The following is a 26,225-nucleotide window of genomic DNA, read 5'->3' as shown; positions in this document are numbered from 1 at the left end:
CATGCGACTAAAATATGTTATGTAAGTTTAAACTATAAATCACTCTATCTTAATTCTTAAACTTGAAATTTTTTTGAGTATATTATTCAATTCTTTTTAATCGTCAAAGCTCTATATTAATGAGAACTATTTTCTAAAAATAACTTAAGAAACCATCAAATTCACATGAGAAAATCAGAAACCGCAAAATTTTATACATTTTGCAAAATGATTAACAAATATGTTATCACTACTAAAGTTGTATTTAGTACTCAATGAAAAAAATAAGTTCAATGTAATACACAAAATCTTTCAATTATGCTTCGAACCAAGCCGTGCCTAGTTTATCTAGTTAAAATGGTAATATGGTTTTCGGTGAATGGACTACTTAACCGCTATACTTATCCTGTTATCGGATAATAAAACTCTGGATTACCTCTCATTATAAAAACAAAAAAAATATTACTATTAAATAAAAAATAGTAATTAAAAGATGCAAAAGGAGTATTGTATATGGAAGAAAAAATTTGTAAAGCAAAGCGACGAAGCCTACTACTACTACTATTTCTATGGTTCTTGGATTCTTAGTTAAAATAGCAAAATCGTGCTTGCCAGCTTTACTCGATAAATTCGTCTTATGGCTGAAACAGTATAGTATCTAAGCTAACCAAAAATTTATCCTGAAATATAAAAAAACTACTGTTTGACAAAAAAAAAATATAAAAAAACTACTATTAATTAAAATAATAATAAAAATCTCCTCAGAAGAAAAAATTTACAAAACCAGATTTTGGGTTTTTGCCATTTGGGTTTTCTTCTGTCTCATCTGCTTTTAGAGAGAGAGAGAGAAGAGAGAGAAGAAGAAGAGGGAAAGAGGAGGAGGAGGAGGAGGGAGATGATGACTGAGAATCGTCGGGTGGTGGTTTTGGCTCTGCTTTTACTCTGCATTGTTTGGTTTGAGCCAAGTTTCATCCTTGGTGCTACAGATGCATCAGATAGTGAGTTTTAATACTTCTTCTTCTTCTTATAATCTTCCACTGTGTTTTTTTTTCTAATTTCTTCCAAAAAAAAGTCTCGATCTTTTTAGGTTTTTTAATCCATCGTTTATACTTAGTTTTTTTTTTTTTTTTTTTTTTATGGATGATTCTGGGTTTATGTTCCTTCTACAACTTTTGATTTCCTTCATAATCATCCCAAAACTCAAACCTTTGTGTCATAATATGTTCTTTTCTTCAAAACAGGTTTTGTTTTCGACCAAATGTTTCTTCCTTTTTTTTTTTTTCTCACACCCAAATCTTGAAACCTTTTTTCCTTTTCCACCCACTTTTTGTATTTTTGTTTGGTTCCTTTCTTGTGTGCTTCTTCCCTTTTCTGGGGTTTTTTGTTTGTTTGGGTTCAGTCTAAAGCATTCCTTCAATTAAACAGGAAAATTAAACTTCTTTCAATATTATCTACTTACATAAAACCTTCAAATGATATCAAATCTTGGGATCTGCTTCAAGGAACCGACAAAAAAAAAAAAAAATCATCAAGATGATTATGATTTCAATCTATATGTTTTAGAATAGTTCACTAATGGTCTTGTGGTTCTCAATATGTGCAGCTTCTGCGTTGAACATCATGTTCACCTCCATGAATTCTCCAGGACAGCTATCACAATGGACAGCATCAGGAGGTGATCCTTGTGGCCAAAACTGGAGAGGCGTTACTTGCTCTGGTTCACGAGTTACTCAAATGTATATGACTTTTATAGAAGAGATTGCAAAAATTGAATATATCACTTATTGTTTCTTGTATCAATGCTTTTTAATACATTACCTACTTGCAGAAAGTTACCAAGTCTTGGACTGTCTGGAACACTTGGATATACGCTTGATAAATTGACTTCTGTTACTGAGTTGTAAGATTCATCTTCCATGATATCACCAAAGTTTTTACTTTTGTTTGTATTTGATAGTGTGGCTTACAATCATGGATTGTTTTTTTTTTTTGCTGAAACCTGCAGTGATCTAAGCAACAATAACCTTGGAGGCGATTTGCCGTATCAGCTTCCTCCAAACTTGGAGCGATTGTAAATTTGATGATTCTCTCTGTTACATGTTATTACAAGTTTCTTTGTGTGTTTGCAAGTAGATAAATTTCTGATATTTGTCTAGGAATCTTGCTAATAACCAGTTCACTGGATCTGCTCAATATTCCATTTCTCTGATGGCACCTCTCAAGTACCTGTAAGTTCTTCTATTATTTATCTTCAAACATCTGTTGGAGAAAGATTGGTTTGGTTATCTAATACTCTCCATTTGTTTTTTGTCCAGCAATCTTGCTCACAACCAGTTGAAGCAACTAGCTATCGACTTCACGAAACTTACCTCTCTCTCTATCTTGTAAGATCGTTTTTTTCCATTAGTTGAATCAGTTAAGAAACTTGATTAGTTGATAAACAGATGTCTTGACATTTCTAATGTATGTTTTCAGGGACCTCTCTTCCAATGCTATCACAGGGTCTCTCCCAAACTCCTGTAGCTTTCTTACAAGTGCAAAATCAATGTAAGACTTCTTTTAAGTAGGTCTCAATGTATTGAAAAAAGCTCACTGCAAAGTGAACCAGTTAATACTAACATTGTGTCTATTGAACTTCACAGTTATCTTCAGAACAATCAGTTCTCAGGCACCATCGATATCCTAGCCACCCTTCCTCTTGAGAATCTGTGAGTAACTTAAGCTTTTCCACTTTTAGGAATTTATAACTTGTAAACACCTGTTGAATGTTGTTTTCTGAATGCTTCCTCCTCAGGAATATTGCAAACAATAGATTCACAGGCTGGGTTCCTGATTCTTTGAAAGGCATTAACTTGCAGTAAGTTTTTCGTTTACTTTTTTCTGTTCTTGGATCATTTTTCCTAATCTCACTAATTATTTTCCTGAATGATCTTGGAAACAGAAAAGATGGTAATTTATTCACTTCTGGGCCTGCACCTCCACCACCTCCAGGTACACCTCCGATCAGTAAATCACCTACTCCGAAATCCGGTAACCGTGAAACCCGGTCCAATGGTGATTCCAGTAGTAGTAGCAAAGACTCCAACAAATCAGGGATTGGAGCTGGTGGAATAGCAGGAATAGTCATTTCATTGATAATTGTAGCAGCAGTCATAGCTTTCTTCTTGTTCAAAAGAAAAAGATCAAAGAGGTCATCATCATCCACAGACATTGAAAAGACTGATAGTAACATTAACCAACCCATTGTACTAGCTTCAAGTGAATTCCATCAAGGTAATAACAAATTAATTTTTCTTTTGTCAAAAAGTATCTACATTATATGATTTTCTAAGTTTGCAATCATTTGGCTGCAGAGAATAAGTCTGTACAGAATCCACCATTAGTTGAGACAAAGAAACTGGATACTTCATTGTCGATGAATCTACGCCCTCCACCAGCTGAGCGACATAAGTCGTTTGATGATGATGATTCAACAATGAGAAAACCCATTGTTGCAAAGAAAGCTGCTGTTGTTGTTCCTTCAAATGTGAACACGTATACGGTTGCAGATCTTCAAATAGCTACCAACAGTTTCAGCGTAGATAATCTTCTCGGTGAAGGGACATTTGGAAGAGTATACAGAGCTCAATTTGATGATGGAAAGGTATTTAACTTTACATAATCCTTTACTTGTAAGTTGTAACAGCACAATGTCATAATATTCTGCCGCTGAGATGTTGTTTTGATTCTAATAGGTACTTGCTGTGAAGAAGATAGACTCTTCTGCACTTCCCACTGACACGGCTGATGATTTTACCGAAATAGTATCGAAAATTGCGCATTTGGATCACGAAAATGTCACAAAGCTTGATGGTTACTGTTCTGAACACGGACAACATTTGGTGGTCTATGAGTTCCACAGAAACGGCTCATTGCATGACTTTTTACATCTTGCGGAAGAGGAAAGCAAACCGTTGATATGGAATCCCCGTGTCAAGATTGCACTTGGCACTGCACGTGCATTGGAGTAAGCCTTTTGACATCTCAATCATATTATTGCTCGTTGTACAGCAGAGTCTCATGGTTTTGTTGCAGGTACTTGCATGAAGTTTGCTCACCATCTATAGTCCACAAGAACATCAAATCAGCAAATATATTACTTGACTCAGAGCTGAATCCGCACTTATCAGACTCAGGTCTCGCTAGCTTCCTCCCCACTGCAAATGAGGTATATAGACTATAGACTATAACTCTTAGTATATTTGCTTTTGTGGAACTTGTTCCTTAACATTCGATTATATATTGTGCAGCTACTGAACCAAAACGATGAAGGATACAGCGCACCAGAAACTTCAATGTCAGGCCAATACTCTTTGAAGAGCGATGTCTACAGTTTTGGAGTAGTGATGCTTGAGCTTTTAACCGGAAGGAAACCATTCGACAGGTACTATACATATACATATCCCTCGCCTTCCTAATAAGAAAGAGTGAAACGTGTGTTCTGAAATTGAAGTAAGTCTTGGTGGATTGTTGTGTATGACAGCACAAGGTCAAGATCAGAGCAGTCATTGGTGAGATGGGCAACACCACAGCTTCACGACATCGATGCATTGGGGAAAATGGTTGATCCAGCACTCAAAGGGCTTTACCCGGTTAAATCCCTCTCCCGATTTGCAGATGTTATTGCCCTTTGCGTCCAGGTAATCAACCATTTTATATAATAAAATCAATGGAAATGTGATGATCTGAAGAAATGAAAATCTAAATGTAAATGGTGTTTTTAATCTGCGACAGCCGGAGCCAGAGTTTAGACCACCGATGTCTGAAGTGGTGCAAGCCTTGGTTGTGTTGGTGCAGAGAGCTAACATGAGCAAAAGAACTGTTGGAGTCGGGTCCGGTAGCTCTGGCGCCAATGATTACATGTAAATTCTTTTACCTGAGAGAGAGTCCCAAACAGAAAAAACATAAAAACTGGCCCTCTTTTCATGTTTGCTCGGATTCGGAGACGGACGACAACAAGTGACAACAGAGAGACAGACAAAACAACAACAAAAACAAAATCCCTTTTTTTTTTTTTTTTTTTTTGGTTTCATAAATCTGATGAGAGAATAACAAACAACAACAACAACTACCGCTTCATGCATTGTACACTCCCATGTATCTTTGTAATTTGTAGCTCTTTTTTTTTTTAGATTCCGACAATATGATGAACAGAACCATTCCCTTTTGTGAGTCACCGATCGAAGACGGTATTTTTCCATTGTAATTTTTTTATTTTTGATTGAATAAGAATTTCCTGTTAATAATATTTCACGATGTATGCTGCTGCTTAATTTGGAATGAAGAAGCTTAAACAGAAACGGTCTTGTTTCATAAACGGATTGAAGACGACGACGGACATAAAATCCACATACAGTATGTAATATTAGAAACCCGAAACATTTTAGTGACACGTGGAAACATTGATAACACGTTGCTGGCAGTCCCGTATAGTGAATAAAAACCATATAACATACACGACCTATTGTACTATACCAGGTGAAAGTAGAGAAAACCAGAAGAATGATGATGATAGGAAAGTGGTTGAGATCTGTGGGAAGCGTTGGAAAGTGTGATTGTCGGTACGATGGAGTGAGGACAATGGTTGGAAAAGCCTCGAACCGAGCTGGTGTTCATGGTTCAAAACTTCCGGACGCTAAAGCACTTGACAATGTAACTAAACAGCTGTGGCCTAATAAGCCACTTAATTAAGTTGAGATTTCAAGATTTTTATTGTTTGTTTGTAACGAAAGTTTTTTTTTTTTTTTTTTTTTTGTAACGAAAGTTATCTGTCATAGTAATTATGAAATTCTTCTAATGCATATAGGAGGAAGAGATTAGGGAGAGGATTAATAAAGGGAAAGAAGAGATAGAACACAAAAGAAGAGAGGTCGAGAAAAAAGTTGATGGCTCTCAAACAGGATCGAAATCTAACGGCGACGATACATCATCTTCCGACCGGTGATGTTTTATATATGGTCCTTTTTGTTTCCTGCTAGCCTTGTAATCTTTTGTTTCTTCGTATCTTATTTTGTGGCCTCAAATAAAAAAAAACCATAATGCAATATAATGAATGCATTTATATGAACTAATAAGCCCAAATATTGTAAGGCCCATTAAGTGGCTTATCCATCTTCAACTTCCTTCTCTGTCTCGTCTCTACGATCACACACGGTCACACAGAGGATTGTTCTGGTTTGTGGCACATCGAATTCGAATTCGAATTGTCTCCTTCTCTTACTCCTGAGCTGAATGAATTTTCAATGGCTTCTTTAGGTACGTTTATATTTTTGTTAAGAGGTTCAAATTCTACTCTTTTGATAATGTTGTTACAAAGCTTTGTGCATTGCAATGGTTAAAGTGTTTCCAATGTTTTTTTTTAAAAAACTGGCAGATGTTATAACCAATTCACAAGCTTATCTTACTCCATTGGTGGCTCAACGTATCATCATCACCCATGCTAAATTCTTACAAATCCCATTGAGACAATCAACCTTCTCAAAGCACTTAGAACTCAATTCAGGTCTCTCTAAATCAACCAAACTCGACGAAGCTGTAACCTTGATAGAGAAATCATCATCATCACCGTCGAATCTCTCCTCCACGCCAGAGGCCTACACAGACCTTCTTCACGCATGCATCTCCGCTAAATCACTCCACCATGGCCTCAAAATCTCTTCTTTGATTCTCAACGACCCTAGTCTCCGTCACAACCCCAAATTGCTTAGCAAGCTCATAACCCTATTCTCGGTTTGTCGCCGGTTAGATCTGGCTCGGAAAATATTCGACGATGTCACCGATTCAACACTACTCACTGAGAAAGTGTGGGCGGCTATGGCGATTGGGTATTCTAGAAACGGGTCACCACGAGATGCTTTGCTTGTGTATGTAGACATGTTGTGTAGCTTCATCCAACCTGGGAATTTTTCGATTTCCGTTGCTTTGAAAGCTTGCGTAGGTTTAAAAGAGATTAGGGTTGGTAAAGGAATCCATGGCCAGATTGTGAAACGGAAGGAGAAGGTTGATCAGGTTGTGTACAATGTGCTCTTGAAGCTTTACATGGAACGTGGCTCATTCGATGATGCACGCAAGGTGTTCGATGGAATGTCTGAGAGAAATATCGCTACTTGGAATTCTTTGATCTCGGTGCTCAGCAAGAAAGCTCGGGTGCATGAGATGTTTCATCTGTTCAGAAAGATGCAGGAAGAGATGATTGGGTTTAGTTGGGCGACTTTGACTACAATCTTGCCAGCTTGTTCACGTGTTGCTGCTCTTCTCACTGGGAAAGAGATTCATGCACAGATTCTGAAGTCCAAAGAGAAGGAACCTGATGTTCCGTTGCTTAATTCGTTGATGGATATGTATGGTAAGTGTGGCGAGGTTGAGTATTCTCGGAGAGTCTTTGATGGTATGTTGTTAACTAAGGATTTGACTTCATGGAACACGATGTTAAACTGTTATGCAATTAATGGAGATATTGAAGAAGAGATGAATCTGTTTGATTGGATGATTGAGTCAGGTGTTGCACCAGATGGGGTTACGTTTGTTGCTTTGTTATCTGGGTGTAGCGATACAGGGTTCACTGAATATGGTTTAAGTTTGTTTGAACGTATGAAAACAGAATTCGGAGTTTCACCTGCCTTGGAGCATTATGCTTGTTTGGTTGATATCTTGGGCCGAGCTGGTAAAATCGAAGAAGCAGTCAAGATAGTGGAAACAATGCCGTTTAAGCCAAGTGCATCCATTTGGGGATCACTTCTCAACTCTTGCAGGCTCCATGGGAATGTTTCAGTGGGAGAGGTTGCAGCCAAGGAGTTGTTTGTTCTTGAACCTCGTAATCCAGGAAATTATGTTATGGTTTCCAACATTTATGCTGATGCGAAGATGTGGGACAATGTGGATAAGATCCGAGAGATGATGAGACAAAGAGGGATCAAAAAGGAAGCTGGTTGCAGTTGGGTACAGGTTAAAGATAAGATTCAAATCTTTGTTGCTGGAGGTGGATACGAGTTTCGTAGTTCAGATGAGTATAAGAAAGTATGGACAGAACTACAGGAAGCAATTGGTAAATCCGGTTATTCTCCTGATACGAGCGTAGTGCTTCATGATGTTGATGAGGAAACTAAGGCGAATTGGGTTTGTGGACACAGCGAGAGACTTGCGACAACCTACTCCCTGATTCACACAGGTGAAGGGGTTCCAATAAGGGTTACCAAGAATCTCAGAGTATGTGCAGACTGCCATTCATGGATGAAGATTGTATCGCAAGTAACTGGGCGAGTCATAGTCCTTAGAGACACGAAACGATTCCACCATTTTGTTGCCGGCATTTGCTCATGTAAAGATTACTGGTGAGGTAGTAGAGGAATCTAAAAGACTGAAGTTGTAGAACGGACAAGGCTTGTAACTGGTCATTTCATTCTTTTTGTAAGGCTTTTGATAGCGGAAGCTGATAAGGCCCGCCGAAGTGCTTGAATTTGCTGCCACAAGAAACCAACGTGCTCAGCCATTGTTGGAGAGTAGGAATTCTGAAACCGGAAGCAATGGACACATTAAAGAAAAACAACCTTTCTCGTTTGGCATGGACAATGACCGTGGATTTACCAGCGACGGTAGGAGTGATAAGAGTATGTTTCTGCGAAGCAAACTAGACATGGAGGCAGACATAGATGTCAAATATAAACTTGGGATGATATCTCTGACAGTTGGAAGTTGGTACCATTATCAGACTGGCGGAGAGTCATATCTGAAATGGAAGAGAATGTTTGCATCATTGGAACCTATAACTCTTACCCAAGAAGTTGGTGAAATCACATAAGGTTCTTTATTGTTTTGGGTGGACAACGAAACAAAACAACCATTATAAATACAAGAAAGTAAGTCACAAAGTTTTTGTGGAACCCATTGGTTTTTTTCTTGTTTTTTTTTTCTTGTATAAACAAGTTTGAAGGATCTTTTAGATTTCTTGAAAAAGATTTATAGAACTCTTGATCTTGGGATATATACAACAGTTTCCTCTTCTTTTTTTTGACGTCAACATGGAAACGATTCTGAAAAATAAGAAAACTGGTTTTGGAAATTGCTAAATTAGTCTGTTCCCATTGCTGCCGCCTGCCTGTTCGATTCTTGCAAAAGTAATTAAGGAAACCTTCTATTTTCAATAATTTCCTTAATTTAAAATTGTGAAAATTGTTTCATAAGATGGAAACCTTTTTGCACAATTATTACTTATTTACTTACGTGAACATGTTTGCTGATGGAGGTGAAGTAAAGATGACAAAACGGGCCAAAGCCTGTAGGTCAAGCCGACTCTTTCGTTACATAGTGGATAATCTTTTATCCAAGCAAATAAAATTGTGCCACATCAGATTTAGTATTTCAAAATTAAAAGAAAAAACAAAACCATTTATCCATTATTTTCGGACAAAAAAACATTTACGAGAAAGAAAAATATAAAAACGTTTACACGTCTAAGAAAACCTGAACGAAAATTAAAAAAGAATATATTTGCAAATGTTTGGACTATTAATAAAGTCCAAGTACATAAAAATGATTTGTAAACCATGTAACTATTTTCTTTGTTTTTTTTCTATGTCTTCTCATGCTTTATCGATTTGTATCCCTATTTTTCCGCCCACTAACACCTCCACGTTCAAGGTGATTATACAACCGATTCCTCTTTTATTTAAATCTCAATTCAGTTTCTAATATCTGTTATCCTCTCCTCTAATCCTCTCTGTTCCATCGTTTTTTTTTCTGCTCATCTATTACAATTCTCAGTCAGGTGAATGTTCAAACTTTTGTTCACATTCATAGATTTTATCTTCAACTCATATTAATTATGATTTTTATATATTCAGGTGGAAGATTCTCTGGATTATACCCATCTTTCACATCTAAAATTCTTTGACAAAAGAATGGAAGAGAGCTTTAATATCGTGGACATGGAATTATTATCCAAAGATAAAGCTGGATCCAAAAGATAAAGCTGGAGTAATTCTCAAGGTTATTCTCATATATAGAATTATGGATTTGCAAGTTTAGATCCGAATTACAGCCTCCCACTCTTTCACCTATTGTTTTATTTAGCAATTAGTTATGGATCGTGAGGTTTTTACATCTTTTGTTTAATGTTTACCATCTAACTGTAGGGGTTAGTCTCCAACATGAAAGAATGAGCTTTCCGCCAATGGAGTTTCAAACTGTCTCCTAATCTCAAATTTTCTTCTATGCCATTTACAAGACATGATATCCTTATGGTACCTCTACATCACATATGGACTTCTTCTTATTAATTTCCCACTGTCAGGTTCTAGGAACAATTGATCTATGTTGTTGGGTAAAATTTGATTTAATTACTTCATGAAACCCTTCCTCAAGTCTTCGCAGAAAAATAAAAAGAATTTAATTCTCTTTGTCTGTTTTACGCAGGAGAATAATAAAAAGAAAAGAGAGAACAACAATGGTTAGTCGTCCTTTACTTAATGCAATCCAATTTCTTTTTCTCTGGAACCATTTTTTATTAACTTTTCCACAATATAAATGTTGATTGATGTTCGTTCCCAAAATTACCTTTTGTTTGGCATATTGATTTTCATTTTCAGCCCATGCACGGTCCAAGTTGTAAGCATGATCAAAGTGGCATACAATTTTTTCATCTCTCCAAGGTTTGTCAATATGTCTTTCTATAGCTTGTTCAATCGATACTGAAACAAGACATATATATCCACTCTGTATACATTATTCCTATTTGTTTTTTTTGAATCTATGTATGTATTGTTTTAACTATACTAATTAAATGATTATGATTTATTCTCATCAGATACTATGCTTTGGTAAATTTTAAAATGGCCATGATTAGCCTTATGGTTTATACAAGGATAAAGACATGTGGAAATGAAGTTAAGAAGAAGGAATTGGCAAGTGAGGAGGAAACTGAAGAGTGAACAAGCATGTGCAATAGAATACAATTGTGTATATAAAGCATGTAGTCATTTCTGTGTAGAACATGCACTGTTTTGTTATTGAAAGGGCGATGTATGTGTTGCTTAGTGACATAGAGCTTGTGTTGGTGATTTATGGACGGGGTTTTCTTAATTTTATGAACATATATATCGAACTATTTATCTAAGCGTTTAAAAGATATCTTTAATTTTGTCAAGCTATAAACCTTAAATTTATAGCTTATAATGGATAATTGCAATATAATCAACATTACATTTACTTTTAACAACATAGAAATTTGGTAATATTCAACCAATTTTTTTTTATTGTATATTACTCTTAACAATTAGTTATATATTATTTGATTACAAAAAGCAATGTCGTGCGTATGCACGGGAGAAATTCTAGTATATCTATAACTCAAGTACACGTCAAACTGTATCTATGAAAATCCTAATTGGAATCAAATTGGAATATAGCTTTGTGACGTTCGTTATTATATATATGCCTAAACACTTGAAGATCGTAAAGAGCTTTTTCTAGGATCAATCTGTGCGTTTTATTTTTTCTTGCTGAAATCTAGAAGAGAGACTTGAAGATCATGATGGAATCTATTTTCGACGATCTATTTTGTCTTGCACTAATTTACAGCTTCCTCGTGCTTACCACTGGAATTCCCAGCTCTGCCGCGTTTTTTGTTTGAATTTTGTATCTCGTCTTGAGTTGCTTCTTTATTATTATTATTATAATGGTGATGGTGATGGTGATGACGATGACGATGACAGCGATAACGATGATGATGATGATTATGGCGACAAGGATGTTGTTACTGTGTCACCATATCATTGAATTGGCCAGTATTAATCCCTCCATCCTCCCATCAAATCTCCATCGTACTTTTAAACTCTCAAGACTTGGAAGACGCCGTCTAAAATGTGTCTTTTGCCTTTGTGACCTTGTTGACGGTGATCAAGATAGGTTTTGTCGAGATGCAAACCACTGGTCTCCACGTTTTTAATGTTCAAAAGAAACAAAATTAGTTTTCTCTTTTGTTTTCCTTAAATATTTCTCTTAAAAATAAAAAAAAAAAAAAATTGTATCGTTTGTCAATTCTTAATTGCTACTAGAGGACTAGTCGTTTCTCATTGCTTATTGGTTTCTCCCAAAAAGGACTCAGCATATATGCAAGAAAAAACTGACTATACAGATCATATTGATTCTACTTGCATGCATGAGAAAACTAACTCCTTCGACTATATCTTCCAAAATTTAATGGAAGAACAGACTCTATATACAGAAATTGTTATCGAAATCAATATTTCAGTGTTGCGAAAACAAAAAGAAATTAAATAAGGTTAGTATTTATCAAGAAGAAAAAACATGATGAAAAATGTAATAATGAAAGGAAAACGAGTGTCAGAACTTTGGAAGTATATACAAGACGGAAGCTGTGGATCGGACAAGTTTCCTCAGCTCTTACTATCTTTACTGACAAACACAAATTCAGTAAGGTCAGTTTCGACAAATAATCCACAGTTATGATCATAAGCCTTTAGCCTTTAGGAATTGAAGAACTATGGCGTTGTGCCTTATTTACTAGGAGTAATTTTTTGAGTAAATTAATTGTGTCATCGTCAATTTCCTTTTCTTTTTTTTTTTGCAAAAAAGGATGTCATCGTCTATCTCAAACTTAATTGTGCATGTCAAAGAGTATTAACAAAATAATAAATATAACTTAGAAATTTAATAATAATGAAGTACTTTTTTTTGTCTTATCTTGCTTTTAATTTCTGAGAAACTTGATTTTCTTCGAGTTTTTTTTTTGTTGGTAAGATTCTTCGAGGCTTTTTGAAGATGAATAAATTAGTATATGCATTAAAAAATAAATCTTTTATACATATTAAATATCATCCTCAAAAATCAGAAATCCAAATCCAAAATTTTCAATTGCTTCCAAAGTTTCACTCTCCAAAAATTAAAAGTGCAAAATTCCTACGTATACAATTTAGTTATACCGTAGATCTATTCTGTGTTGGTGTGGTCCGGGTGGATCATCATCTAATACAAAACATTTTATCAAATCAAAATTCCAGTGTACATGCAAGCGATAAAATTTGTCAACAAATCAAACTGAAAATTAGAATAAAAAAAAAACAAATAATGATGAAAAACAAATAATCAAGGCAAATAACAAGACAGGAGCTGGATCGAGAAAAGCTTTACAATATGTAATCACTGACAAATCAACACGTGTTCAGAAATCTGAATATACAATCATGGATACGCCTATATCAATCAAAAAAAATTAGTAATAGTAATATTCATAAAGGCATATATTGTGTACTTTTGAGTTCTGAACATGTACTTTTGAACATGAGAATACTACCATGCATCATGGATAGACGCCTTATCAGGAGGATATTGTACATTGCAAATCTTGTCATTTTTTTTTGTGGATAAGATGTGAATTAAAGAAAATATTTTCATTATTATATAGTTATATATAAAAAGGCACCAAAAATAATAATAAGCTATGATTCCTAATCCTAATTACAATATAGATAGCTTTTGACTCTTTTATTATGTTATTGATCAATGATCATAAATACTAGTTAATACTACCTAAAGAAAATTAATTAGGTTTAGAAGCTAAAAAGCTAATTGGATCGCTACGTACCTGAGTGTTTGCTCTTGCTTTCTCCGTACTAAGATTTCGACCTTCTTTCAAAAACAGTTTAGAAGATGACAGATTCAGACAATGATCTTATGCATGCCGGATTCAGTTTTGGCTTCGTTTTCCTTTTCCTTGGGATTTTGGTAGGGTTTGTGTGTTGCCTTATTAAATGTTATGATCATGATGATGATCATGAACATAACAACAACGATGAGCTTGTCTCTAGCATCATCACGGTATGTGTTGGTGTCCAGCCTTTCGTACTCCAATCAATCCCTACCGTAGATTTCAATTCTAAAGACTTCGAAGATATCGTTGAATGTGTAGTTTGTCTCGCGGAGCTAGTCGACGGAGACAAAGCTAGGGCTTTGCCTAGCTGTGATCACTTGTTTCACGTTGAATGTATCGACTCGTGGCTTAAGTCACATTCCACTTGCCCTTTATGTAGAAAGAGAGTTTGTTTCAAGCAACGAGGAACAAGATAAGAACTTGGAGGACGAGGGTTTGTCCCAAAATCACGACCCGATCACATCCGAACATCATGAGTTACCAACAAATCCACCTCCCATGAGCACTGACACGACGATTATTGAAGATGGTGTTTCCGGCGGAGAAGACGAAGGTCTACCGGATGGTCCGGATCTAACAGAGGTGGTAATAGACGTCCCGGAGAAAGAGATGGAATCAGGCCCATGTTAGTCGTTACGGGCCAATTGTATGTGAAGAAGATACGGTCCATGTATTAAGCCACCGTAATATCTTCTTTTCTTTATTTTGTGAATTGTTTTCAAAAATTTGTGAAGATACGGTCCATGTATTAAGCTACCGTGACATCTTCTTTTGTTTCTTTGTTAATTGCTTGCAAAAATATGTGAATCTGGTAGTTTGTATTTTTATGTTGTTAGCTTAAGCTCGAAGGACAAGCAATGTTAAAAGAGGAAGCTTCAAGACTATTCCTACCGAGAGATGGTTTAGGATTAGTTCAAAGTATTCTATGAGTTATCTAGTTAAAACCTATTTCAAGTAGGATTTGGTTTTATGTCTCTTACTCTATATAAGGATGTGTCAAGGTTGTGGCATAACTTAAGAGAGATTAAGAGTTTGTGAGAAGCTTAGTTTTAAGTTATTTTCTAAGCAATAAAGGTTTTTCAAGAATAGTTCTTTGAGGTTCTGTTTTGTTTGATTCAATATTTGGTATCAGAGCATCATTGAATTAATCAATCCAGAACAGATACAAACCCAGGGAAGATCCTTTCACAAAAGTTTTTCTCTCTAAAAGATTTTAAAATTTCGGTTGTTAAAGAAGATCATGGCAGACATAGAAAGTTCTACAGGCGCGATGGTTGCGGTAACAAACTCAACTAAGGAAAGTAACAACTCCTCAATTCAATGTCCAATGCTTAGTGCCTCTAATTACACCGTGTGGTCTATGAGGATGGATGTTATCCTTCGTATAAACAGAGTATGGGAGGTGACTGAACCAGGATCGGATAATGAAGAAAAAAACAACCTAGCTAGAGGTCTTCTATTCCAAATCCATACCAGAGTCTCTAATCATGCAGGTATGAAATCTTGCTACTGCTAAAGCTGTTTGGGAAGCAATCAAGTTTAGGAATATTGGAGCAGACATGGTACGAGAGGCAAGATTGCAGACTTTGATGGCAAACTTTGATCGGTTGAAGATGAAGGATAGCGACAAGATTGATGATTTTGTTGGTAAACTTTCTGAGATTTCTACTAAATCAGCAGCTCTAGGAGAAAGCTTGATCTAAACAAAACTAGCTTTGAAGACATTGTTGGTCGACTCAAGGTATACGAAGAAAGAATTTGTGATGAAGAAGAGCAGCTAGAAGAAGAATAAGGAAAACTCATGTACGCCAACATGGATTCCCAACAATACCAAGAAAACTTTGGAGCTCAACGAGGCAGAGGTCAAGGTGGAGACAGGTTTTACGGACATGGTAGAGGACGAGGACGATTTGGATCTCAGCAAGGCAGAGGTTACAAGAGGGATAAATCCAATATCGTGTGTTACAGATGCGATAAAGCAGGTCATTATGCATCTAACTGTCCAGACATGTTGTTAAAGCTTCAAGAAGCTCTAGAAACCGAAGAAGAAGATACGCACCAAGCAGATGAATTGATGATGCATGAGGTCGTTTATCTAAACGAGAAGAATGTGAAACCTAGCAAATTGGATAAACACTCATCAAAGGATAATGTTTGGTATTTAGATAATGGAGCTAGTAATCACATGACTGGGAATCTGAGTTACTTCTTCAAGATTGATGAAACTATTACAAGCAAGGTTCGGTTCGGAGATGATTCTCTCATTGACATCAAAGGCAAAGGATCAATCTTGTTTGTGTGCGAGGATGGCGGTAGAAAGATCTTGAATGAAGTCTATTTCATCCCAGAATTAAGAAGCAATATCATCAGCCTTGGTCAGGCTACTGAAGCTGGATGTGATGTTAGAATAAGAAATGACTATTTAACTTTGTGTGACCGAGATGGAAAACTCATAGTCAAGGCTAATAGGGCAAGAAATAGACTTTACAAGGTGGTGATGCAAGTCGAGAGCATTCGTTGTTTACAAGTTGTGACCACAAGTGAGTCTTCAAAGTGGCACGCCAGGCTATAACACATAGGGATCAAGGGTATGAAATCTATGTTACGTAACAGAATGGTCACAGGTGTACCTGTTTTCACAATGGATAAAGAAACATGCTCATCGTGTTTGCTTGGAAAACAAATAAGGCAATCATTCCCAAAGGCAACTTCATTCAGAGCTTCACACATATTGGAACTAGTTCATGGAGACCTCTGTGGACCTATTACGCCTACTACAGTAGCTGGTAATCGATACATCTTTCTATTGATTGATGATCATTCACGCTATATGTAGACACTTCTTATGAAAGATAAAAGTGAAGAATTCACAAGGTTCAAGAGGTTTAAAGCTATTGTTGAACAAGAATCAGGAGTCAAGATAAAAACTTTCAGAACGGATCATGGTGGAGAATTTGTGTCAGAAAATTTTAACAAGTTTTGTGAAGAGTCAGGTATACTTAGACACCTCACATCACCCTATTCACCACAACAGAATGGTGTGGTTAAAAGAAGGAATAGGACTCTGCTTGAGATGCCTAGAAGTATTCTTAAGCACATGAGAGTGCCAAATTACTTATGGGGAGAAGCAGTACAACATGCTACCTATCTCATAAATAGAGTGGCTACTAAAGCTTTGGTAAATCAAACACCATATGAAGTATTCAAAAACAAGAAACCAAACCTGGAGCATCTTCGAGTGTTTGGCTGTGTTGGTTATGCGAAGATCGAAAGCCAGCACCTGAAGAAATTGGATGATCGCTCTAAAGCATTAGTGCATCTTGGCACAAAACCATGATCTAAAGCCTACAAACTTTTTGATCCTTCAAAGCAAAGAATTGTTGTCAATAGGGATGTGGTGTTTGTTGAAAATTCGAGCTGGAAGTGGAACAGAGAAAGAGAGGAAGATGACTCGGGTACGTTCAAGATAAACTTTGAAACAACTTCCGGTAACAATGTTGTGATCCAAGAAATTGAAGAAACAGAGGAAGGTGGAGAAGAAACAGGGAAGGTAGATATTGGTAAAGAAAATATCACGATTTTGGTCACGAAATCTGCTAAGAAAGAAGGTTTTGTTGCAGAACCGATTACAGAGGAAGAACAGGTTCCACCAGTATTGCAAAGGTCGACTGGAGAAGTAACTAAGCCTCGGTATTTGGATGACTATGTACTTATAGCTGAACTTGAGGGTGAGCGTCTGTTGCTGGCTTTGAATGAGGAACCTTGGGATTTTTAATAAGCAAAGGAGTTGCAGGTTTGGCGGAACGCTTGTGATGATGAGATTTTCTCTATCACAAAGAATAATACTTGGATTTTAGTTGATCTTCCTGCAGGTGCCAAGCCGATTGGACTAAAATGGGTGTTTAAGATAAAATGAAACTCCGATGGAAGTGTTAACAAATATAAAGCCAGATTAGTAGCTAAAGGTTATGTTTAAAGGTACGCTATTGATTTCGATGAAGTCTTCTCGATTGTAGCTCGTATGGAGACTGTTCGTTAGCTGCTTCACGAGGATGGGAAGTACACCACTTAGATGTGAAAACGGCCTTCCTCCACGGTGATTTAAAAGAGAAGGTATATGTGTCTCAACCAGATGGCCATGTTGTTACAGGTAGTGAGTCTAAGGTTTATATACTACACAAAGCTTTGTATGGCTTGAAACAAGCACCAAGGGCGTGGAATGCTAAGTTAAATAAAACTCTCAAGGAATTAGGCTTCAAAAAGTGTTCGAAGGAAGCTTCTATGTATCGTAAGGTGGTGAAAGATCATCTTCTTCTTGTAGTCGTCTACGTTGATGACCTGCTTGTAACAGGATCAAACATAAGACTCATTCAGGATTTCAAAGACGGCATGGCTGCAAAATTCGAAATGAGTGATCTCGGTCAGCTCACCTACTACCTAGGCATTTAAGTCTCACAGCATAATGATGGTATCTTGCTGAAACAAGAACGGTATGCAGGTCGGATCCTAGAGGAAGGAGGTTTGGGAAGTTGTAATGCAGTGCTCACACCAATGGAGTCGGGTGTTAAGATGTCTAAAGCACAGGATGAAGCTGGTATTGATGAAAGGGTTTATAGAAGGAACATTGGTTGTCTACGGTACCTATTACACACGTGACCTGACCTCTCATTCTACGTTGGAGTTTTGAGCAGATATATGCACGAACCTAAGCAGTCTCATGGTGCAGCTTTAAAACAGGTTCTTCGATATTTGCGTGGAACTCTCTCGTTTGGACTTAAGTATTCTCAGTCAGCTGAGACAGGGTTGATAGGTTACAGTGAAATCAGTCGCAATCGTTTGGATGAGGCAGAACTAGTTGGCTACAGTGATAGTAGTCACAATGTAGATGAAGACGATGGGAAGAGCACAATAGGGCAAGTCTTTTATCTCAATCACTGTCCGATAACTTGGTGTTCTCAGAAGCAAGAAACTGTGGCAATGTCCTCTTGTGAAGCAGAGTTCATGGCGGCCACTGAAGCAGCTAAACAAGCTATTTGGCTTCAAGAGCTTTTCGGGGAGATCAGTGGACAAGAGAGTGAGAAAGTGGTGATTCAAATAGATAACAAGTCCACTGTAGCTCTTACAAAGAACCCCGTTTTTCATGGTAGGAGTAAACACATTCACCGCATGTACCATTTCATTCGAGAATGTGTTGAGAATGGTCTGGTAGAAATGGAGCATGTACCAGGGAGCAAGCAGAAAGCGGATATACTTACGAAGGCTCTTGGACGGATTAAATTCATGGAGATGAGAGATCTTGTGGGTGTCAAAGATATTGCAAAAGAGGAAGTCAAGCTTAAAGGAGAGAATGTTAGCTTAAGCTTGAAGGACAAGCAATGTTAAAAGAGGAAGCTTCTAGACTATTACTATCAAGAGATGGTTTAGGATTAGTTCAAAGTATTCTAGGAGTTATCTAGTTAAAACCTATTTCAAGTAGGATTTGGTTTTATATCTCTTACTGTATATAAGGATGTGTCAAGGTTGTGGCATAACTTAAGAGAGATTAAGAGTCTGTGAGAAGCTTAGTTTTGAGTTATTTTCTAAGCAATAAAGATTTTTCAAGAAGAGTTATTTGAGGTTGTGTTTTGTTTGATTCAATATATGTTTTGACAGTGAATCTAGTATTATACTTTTGAAGTTCAGATGTTACAATAGTACTTATTTTTAACTTGCGAGAAAGATACGAACGAATGATATGATACTCGAATGTTTTTTTTTTTTTTGTAAAAGTAACTTGATTTAGAAACATTTACATTTCCCAACGCTCTCTTGTTTTTTTTGTTTGTAAATATACAATGTAAAAGTAACTTGATTTAGAAACATTTACATTTCCCAACGCTCTCTACTGACAACAATTTAAATAGATAAATGTGTATGTGCACGGCAGCACGTTCAAAGCGTGAGCACAGACAAATCTATCTACCAACCAATGTGACCTTTATAAAGAATAATTGTTGGAAGAAGGAAATAGGAAAGAGTTTCATAAGAGTATAGTATTATGGAGATTTTTGTTTTAGCATTACTGCTTAACAAAATATTAAAATCCTTGAAAATTTGTCACACCATAGTTTTTTACTGTTTTACAAATATGTGTAAATGCATTGAAATTGTATGAAACAGTCGAAAATATAAATTAGTATCTCGATCACTGGCATCGGATGCCCTGTATTTGCAACTTGTTGGAAAGGATTATGCAAGTTGTAGCTGTCAACAAAAAGAGAGTATGCAAGTTGTTTTTATTTTATTTGGTTAGTATAATTAGCTACTTTAGATAATGAAAGATTAATTAAGGATAAAGAAGAAACCAAAGTATTCACATGATTGTAACATAAACTTTTTTTCCCTAAGAAAAAAACAGGAAATAATTGTCAGAAAAATGAAAGAGAGCATGTGATGATTACGAGTTTACTGTATGCTTTTCCTAACGAGAGTACAAACTTCATCTAAAGCTATAGACTATAGTAGCATTCTATACTATACTTCAAACGATATGGCTGGGCTATATTTGTAATCAAATATTTATATCTATAGCTAAAACAATTCATATCTAAAGTTTATATGGTAAGACCCAACAAATAGTTATTTTCCTGTATCAGATGCTTGAATTCAGGATCTAATCTATCTCTTTGTAAAAGTTTTTCCAGATTTGGCACTACCGACACTGAAATAAACATTTCGCTGTGAATGACTACTTCTACTGAAACTATGTTCGAGGGAATTATGAAAAATGACATGTAGAAAAAGGGTAGATGACAACTAATGAAACTATATATGTTTATAATCTTACTAAACATACCGCATATGATTAAACTACATCTTTTCATGAAACCAGAAAATTGGTTTCGTAAAGATGTCATCTATAAGACGAACCAAAATTTCAGTAAACAATCAGACTAAATATCAATATAGTAAGATACTGAAACAGAGTAAACATACTGACTGGTTTGAAAATTTATATCTTTTTTTTCTTTCTAGTAGTCCAATATATTTATTATTATACAAATACTTATAAAAGATGGACTCAAACGAGCTAATACTACAAATACAGTTATTAATAAGAGAGCTATAGATTGCCTTATACCAACAAAACTTGTATTCAAAATTTATTGTCATCGACTTGGTGGAATAATTTTTTTAAAAAAATGGGTAGATGGACCCGTGACAGGCTTGCAGCAAAGGCCACAGCCATCGGCCTAAATACTTTTATTATTTATAATAGTTTCATCAATAATTTCGGTGGCTTAATTCTACGTAACACTTTTGCTTTTCCTTAATTACACATGTACACTATAATGTTCTGAGTTATGACACATTATTCGTAGAAACATGAATTAGTTCCTTTTATGTGTGATTACACGTTTACAATTGACAGGTAAACAGACAGTCCTTTCCAAACAGGATTTAGTAAAATGGCCGAATTTTTAGTATTGTTGTTGGATATAAATACTCAGCATTCAAACGCAAGAGAACTCGTATGCATATCATAGATGACAAAAAAAAAGTAATCCTATACGTAATGAGTTTTCCTTATATACAAGTACTATGTATCGAAACGTTTTATACTTTTAAATAAAATAGTAATATTCATGTTATTTAACCTTAAAACACAAACGTTATCAAATCATATGGAAAATAACAATTGTTTCTGAAAACGACGCTCTAGTTACACTTACACACCAATTCAATCCAAAAATATAATTTTTGTAACACTCGAGATTTTCAAATAGAATCAATGAAGAAACGAATATTAAAATCACAAAAGAAGAATATGCTTAAAATTAAGTAAAGAAAAAATGTATATTATTGTCGGCTAATGATATATCAGATATACAATCCTAGTTTCATATTGTGTCTGAGGATAAACGTGGACAAAAGACATGGTGAGTTCGTCAATGGCAAATCAAAGAAACGAATATATTGGTAACATCTTTTTGAAATTAATCGATATAAACACTAAAAAGGTAAAAGATTCGGGAAAACGACAATAGCCTTCCCTGTCGAATAGCAATTACAATATGAATAATATTCTGGCCAAAAAAAAAACCTTATCTTTATTAGCGAGGCAGCTTATAAACCAGTGGAACTTTTTTTTTTTTTTCGAAAATTCCACTCAAATAATAGAGTGAAGAAAAGTATACTGAAAAAAATCATTTTAATATTATCGTTTAATTTTAATTTCATCGAAAAACAGTTTATATAAACACCCACCCCACTCTTTCACGAGTACATTCATCACTCACCAGTGTCAAACAATGGCACCATCAATGAAAGAAATCTTCTCTAAAGATAATTTCAAGAAAAACAAGAAACTTGTTTTGCTATCCGCCGCCGTGGCCTTGCTCTTCGTAGCCGCCGTCGCCGGCATCTCCGCCGGAGCTTCAAAAGCCAACGAGAAAAGACCTCTATCCCCTTCGTCTCACGCCGTGCTGAGATCATCCTGTAGCTCCACGCTTTACCCTGAGCTCTGTATCTCCGCCGTGGCAACTGCCGGGGGAGTCAAGCTAACGTCGCAAAAAGACGTCATCGAGGCATCGCTTAACCTAACAACAACCGCTGTGGAGCACAATTACTTCACCGTGAAGAAGCTGATCAAGAAGAGAAAAGGACTAACGCCGCGCGAGAAGACGGCGCTTCATGACTGTTTGGAGACTATTGACGAGACGCTCGATGAGCTCCATGATGCTGTGGAAGATCTCCATTTGTATCCAACCAAAAAAACTCTCCGGGAACACGCCGGAGATCTCAAAACCCTAATTAGCTCCGCCATTACCAACCAGGAGACTTGTCTCGACGGCTTCTCTCATGACAGCGCCGATAAGGAAGTTCGTAAAGCCTTACAGAAGGGTCAGGTACGTAAAACATCAATTCTTTTCCCATTTGCTGCTCACATGTGATGTGAAATTACATAACCATTATAGAAATGTGTGAAATGTATAAGATGGAATCGTCAACCTTAATCTAAATATCGCAAATGTAAGACAAAATGTATTTGGTCTTCTTCGTCGTCGTTCATTAAATTTTATGGAATAGATATTGGCTTAGCATAAATCACTAGTTCTGAAAATGTATATAGTGGCAAAAATCATATTGAGTTACTATAAAACTATATAGATATACATATCTATCATTCCTCACATCATAACTATTAATTTCATACATCACATCACATCACATCACATTGACAACTTTTAGAGCTTGTTTATTTTAACATTAACATATTTGTTAGCTAGTGCTGGTCCATGTGTGTGAATAGTAGCTATCTATCGCCTATCGTTGTTGTTAGAGAATATTACATACCTTCAATTATTATTATAACTTGTTTGGTAACACGATTTTTTTGAAGATATAGCTTTATAACGAAACGATTAAATGTAGATACACGTCGAGCACATGTGCAGCAACGCACTAGCAATGATCAAGAACATGACTGATACGGACATAGCCAACTTCGAGCAAAAAGCTAAAATCACCTCAAACAACCGTAAGCTCAAGGAGGAAAATCAGGAAACCACGGTGGCCGTAGATATCGCCGGAGCCGGAGAACTAGACGCGGAGGGATGGCCGACTTGGTTATCCGCTGGAGATAGGAGGCTTCTTCAGGGTTCGGGTGTGAGAGCCGACGCCACCGTGGCAGCTGACGGTAGCGGTACATTTAAAACTGTGGCGGCTGCGGTTGCCGCGGCCCCGGAGAATAGTAACAAGAGGTATGTGATACATATAAAAGCCGGAGTTTATAGAGAGAATGTGGATGTTTCTAAGAAGAAAAAGAATATAATGTTTATGGGAGATGGTCGGACGAGAACTATTATCACCGGAAACAGAAACGTCGTCGATGGTAGCACCACTTTCCACTCCGCCACCGTTGGTAAGCAATTATAATTATTAACTTTTTGAAAAAAAGATATTAGCAATTATACACGATTGTGGTCCTTTATTTGGTGGAAAAAATCTTTACTCTTTTTCATGCACATTAAATATATACATGTAGATTCTTGTCTTAGTACCTACTACAACAGATATACGCACATGTACCCTAGTAATAACTAGATGAAACTAAATGTGAATTTGAATTTACCAAATTTGAACAAAACTCTTAGTTAGATATGAGTCGTGTAAGAGAGTCTTGGTCCATTATTTTCTTGGCTTTATTCATATGCTTCTCCAAGTCACATTATGTGGGATTGGTATGATGGCTCATCCACTCGTGAAGTGAGCCGTTAGTTTTATGGAACACCTTTTATTTTTCTTTCTTAATCTTTTTGTTTAATTGTTTTTGACTTTTCTATCTAACTTTGGTCCCTTAATTAAAGTTGCTTCATCATTACATTACAACTAGTACATCATTGGCATTTCTTTAGTCCCTTTCTAGTTTATAAAATATTACTAAAATTCGTTAAACTAAAGGTAATATTCTTTATAGTAAGATAAGTCTGTCTTAGTTAATCTTTTTAGCTAATGATGTCGTTAAGTAACCTTTGTTTAATTCTTTTGTTGGCCCCAGCTGCTGTCGGTGAGAGATTCTTAGCTCGTGACATCACTTTCCAGAACACGGCGGGTCCGTCGAAGCACCAAGCCGTGGCTCTCCGAGTGGGTTCTGATTTCTCAGCCTTCTACAATTGTGACATGTTAGCTTACCAAGACACTCTCTACGTCCACTCTAACCGTCAGTTCTTCGTCAAGTGTCTCATCGCCGGAACCGTCGACTTCATTTTCGGAAACGCCGCCGTCGTGCTCCAAGACTGTGACATCCACGCTCGCCGCCCCAACTCCGGCCAGAAAAACATGGTCACTGCTCAGGGACGTACGGATCCGAACCAGAACACAGGGATCGTTATCCAGAAATGTAGAATCGGTGCCACGTCGGATTTACTGCCGGTGAAAGGTAGTTTCCCGACGTTTCTTGGTCGCCCGTGGAAGGAGTACTCACAAACGGTGATAATGCAGTCGGCTATCTCAGACGTGATCCGACCCGAAGGGTGGTCTGAGTGGACCGGTACATTTGCGTTGAACACTCTAACTTATAGAGAGTATGCGAACACAGGAGCAGGCGCAGGAACTGCTAACAGAGTGAAGTGGAGGGGCTTTAAGGTGATTACGGCTGCTGCTGAGGCTCAAAAATATACGGCTGGTCAGTTTATTGGTGGTGGAGGTTGGTTATCCTCGACCGGTTTCCCCTTCTCGCTCGGTCTTTAATTTGAGATATATTTGTTGTGTTCCTAGCGTATTATTGTTGATTAAATGTTATTGATTTATATAATAAATCAAATCGTGTTTCATTTTTGCTTGGTGTTGTGTTGTGTATTTTTTTTTTTTTTTTTTTTTCTAGATCGTAGTATTAGAAACGAGATTATGGATTTGAGAGAGAAGGGAGGTTGCCTATTTTGGTGATAATAATAAAATGTTTGTCTCTCTAGACTCTAGTAGTAGTAAACTTACTTCTCTCTCACTTTTGGTTGTCTCAACGAAACGTAAGTCCATATATAATTATTACCAATAGATTATGCTAGTATAAAATAACAACGATAAAACTATTTTGATATCCATGCCTATATATTTAGGCATTTAGGATAATTCCCTGGTTTGGGAATGCCTATGTTTAAACTATCTCCTATATACTAAAAGAAATGTATTCTCTCCAAAAAAACTGAGTTGTCAATATTATACAGCTTCAAGGTCATTTATAAAAATCTTTTTAATTTTTCTAATTAATTACATCTTTGTGCCGCTGAATTTATTTGCAAAAAGGAAAAAAAAAAAGCATAAACGAAAACCCTACACGCCTATCCTCATCTTTAAATATTTTCCTCCTAATATTCACCAGACGATTGTAAAAAAAAATTCTTTCATTTTTCATATGCATTCTTTCATCAAGTTTTACATGAGTCTTTTTTCATCATGGGTCAACCGTAATAGCCAATACCAATCATCTACAAATATAATTTATAATGAACATCCTCATAAATTCGTTTATAATGTGGAAGCAAAACAGTGGCAGAAAAAAAAGAAAAACAGGATTCTTTACCAATTGCGAACCTTCACTCGGTAAGTATTCTAAGTTTTATCTATGATCAATTCCACAATTTAATTCCTTTAGTGACAAATCCAACTCCTAACTAACAAGATCAAATTTATATTTCAACAAGTCTCAAAAGTTCATGAACCAAATGATCACACACATAAGATCAAGATTCTGTTTCAGATTTAAGCAAAAGAAACATGTTACCAAATCCTAGAAAGAGAATCAAAATTACCAAATGAAGACTTCATAACTACTTCTTCGAAGAAATAGATGATTTCATATGTAAAAATTTAATAATTATACATTCTTACTTCATTGGAATAATTATAAATTTTTTTGGAATAATAAAGATTTTTTCATTGCAACCATTATAAATTTCATTGGAATAATATAAAAATTTTAAAATTTAAAATATTGTTACCAAACAAACATTAATTATAAAAATACCAATAATTATATTGATTTTGTGAGAAAAAAATAAAT

The 26,225-nt window shown here is 36.2% G+C and overlaps 4 protein-coding genes, 1 long non-coding RNA gene and 1 pseudogene across 6 annotated transcripts; 5 read left to right on the top strand and 1 right to left on the bottom strand.

Moving 5' to 3' along the window:
• Positions 1-492: 492 nt before the first annotated feature.
• Positions 493-5,266, top strand: LOC104767510 (protein STRUBBELIG-RECEPTOR FAMILY 7). Its single transcript, XM_087501652.1, has 16 exons — positions 493-977; positions 1,583-1,715; positions 1,808-1,879; positions 1,985-2,050; positions 2,136-2,207; positions 2,295-2,363; positions 2,455-2,526; positions 2,622-2,687; positions 2,774-2,836; positions 2,921-3,252; positions 3,333-3,622; positions 3,714-3,985; positions 4,054-4,186; positions 4,269-4,402; positions 4,502-4,658; positions 4,753-5,266. Exons 1-16 carry the CDS (start codon positions 875-877, stop codon positions 4,882-4,884), a joined length of 2,166 nt encoding a protein of 721 aa, XP_087357778.1. The 5' UTR covers positions 493-874; the 3' UTR covers positions 4,885-5,266.
• On the bottom strand, positions 4,858-5,178 carry LOC147920256 (uncharacterized). The gene is given in 4 exon segments (XM_087501653.1): positions 4,858-4,937; positions 4,940-5,087; positions 5,090-5,133; positions 5,136-5,178. Coding segments are annotated over 4 exon segments (282 nt in total). The 3' UTR covers positions 4,858-4,890.
• Positions 5,267-5,479: 213 nt separating the features above from the next.
• On the top strand, positions 5,480-8,998 carry LOC104765246 (pentatricopeptide repeat-containing protein At3g14330). Its single transcript, XM_087501654.1, has 3 exons — positions 5,480-5,635; positions 6,181-6,273; positions 6,392-8,998. Exons 1-3 carry the CDS (start codon positions 5,521-5,523, stop codon positions 8,350-8,352), a joined length of 2,169 nt encoding a protein of 722 aa, XP_087357780.1. The 5' UTR covers positions 5,480-5,520; the 3' UTR covers positions 8,353-8,998.
• A 481-nt stretch (positions 8,999-9,479) lies between these two features.
• On the top strand, positions 9,480-11,119 carry LOC104765245 (uncharacterized). Of its 2 annotated transcripts, none has more exons than XR_015590914.1 (6): positions 9,480-9,654; positions 9,858-10,002; positions 10,149-10,256; positions 10,429-10,462; positions 10,602-10,664; positions 10,820-11,119. It is a non-coding gene; the product is annotated as an uncharacterized LOC104765245 (long non-coding RNA). The 2 variants fall into 2 exon arrangements; XR_763854.3 differs by having other exon boundaries at positions 9,480-9,781.
• Positions 11,120-13,683: 2,564 nt separating this feature from the next.
• Positions 13,684-14,314, top strand: LOC104767509 (putative RING-H2 finger protein ATL61 pseudogene; annotated as a pseudogene).
• A 7,456-nt stretch (positions 14,315-21,770) lies between these two features.
• On the top strand, positions 21,771-25,136 carry PME3 (pectin methylesterase 3). The gene is made up of 3 exons (XM_087501650.1): positions 21,771-22,572; positions 23,099-23,588; positions 24,225-25,136. Exons 1-3 carry the CDS (start codon positions 21,976-21,978, stop codon positions 24,914-24,916), a joined length of 1,779 nt encoding a protein of 592 aa, XP_087357776.1. The 5' UTR covers positions 21,771-21,975; the 3' UTR covers positions 24,917-25,136.
• The last annotated feature ends 1,089 nt before the right edge of the window (positions 25,137-26,225 follow it).

Source organism: Camelina sativa, chromosome 19 (assembly GCF_030686135.1).
Source record: "Camelina sativa cultivar CO46 ecotype springtype chromosome 19, ASM3068613v1".
Classification (NCBI taxonomy): domain Eukaryota; kingdom Viridiplantae; phylum Streptophyta; class Magnoliopsida; order Brassicales; family Brassicaceae; genus Camelina; species Camelina sativa.
This window is presented reverse-complemented; position numbering and strand designations above follow the sequence as displayed.

Excerpts from the sequence above, each read along its gene's own strand:
- LOC104767510 (XM_087501652.1), top strand. The coding sequence starts at position 875 with ATGATGACTGAGAATCGTCGGGTGGTGGTTTTGGCTCTGCTTTTACTC. Across the intron at positions 2,051-2,135 it reads CCTCCAAACTTGGAGCGATT|GAATCTTGCTAATAACCAGT; the intron begins GTAAATTTGATG and ends ATATTTGTCTAG. Across the intron at positions 3,986-4,053 it reads GGCACTGCACGTGCATTGGA|GTACTTGCATGAAGTTTGCT; the intron begins GTAAGCCTTTTG and ends GTTTTGTTGCAG.
- LOC104765246 (XM_087501654.1), top strand. The coding sequence starts at position 5,521 with ATGATGATGATAGGAAAGTGGTTGAGATCTGTGGGAAGCGTTGGAAAG. Across the intron at positions 5,636-6,180 it reads GAACCGAGCTGGTGTTCATG|AGGATTGTTCTGGTTTGTGG; the intron begins GTTCAAAACTTC and ends ACGGTCACACAG. Across the intron at positions 6,274-6,391 it reads ATTTTCAATGGCTTCTTTAG|ATGTTATAACCAATTCACAA; the intron begins GTACGTTTATAT and ends AAAAACTGGCAG.
- PME3 (XM_087501650.1), top strand. The coding sequence starts at position 21,976 with ATGGCACCATCAATGAAAGAAATCTTCTCTAAAGATAATTTCAAGAAA. Across the intron at positions 22,573-23,098 it reads AAGCCTTACAGAAGGGTCAG|ATACACGTCGAGCACATGTG; the intron begins GTACGTAAAACA and ends GATTAAATGTAG. Across the intron at positions 23,589-24,224 it reads TTTCCACTCCGCCACCGTTG|CTGCTGTCGGTGAGAGATTC; the intron begins GTAAGCAATTAT and ends TGTTGGCCCCAG.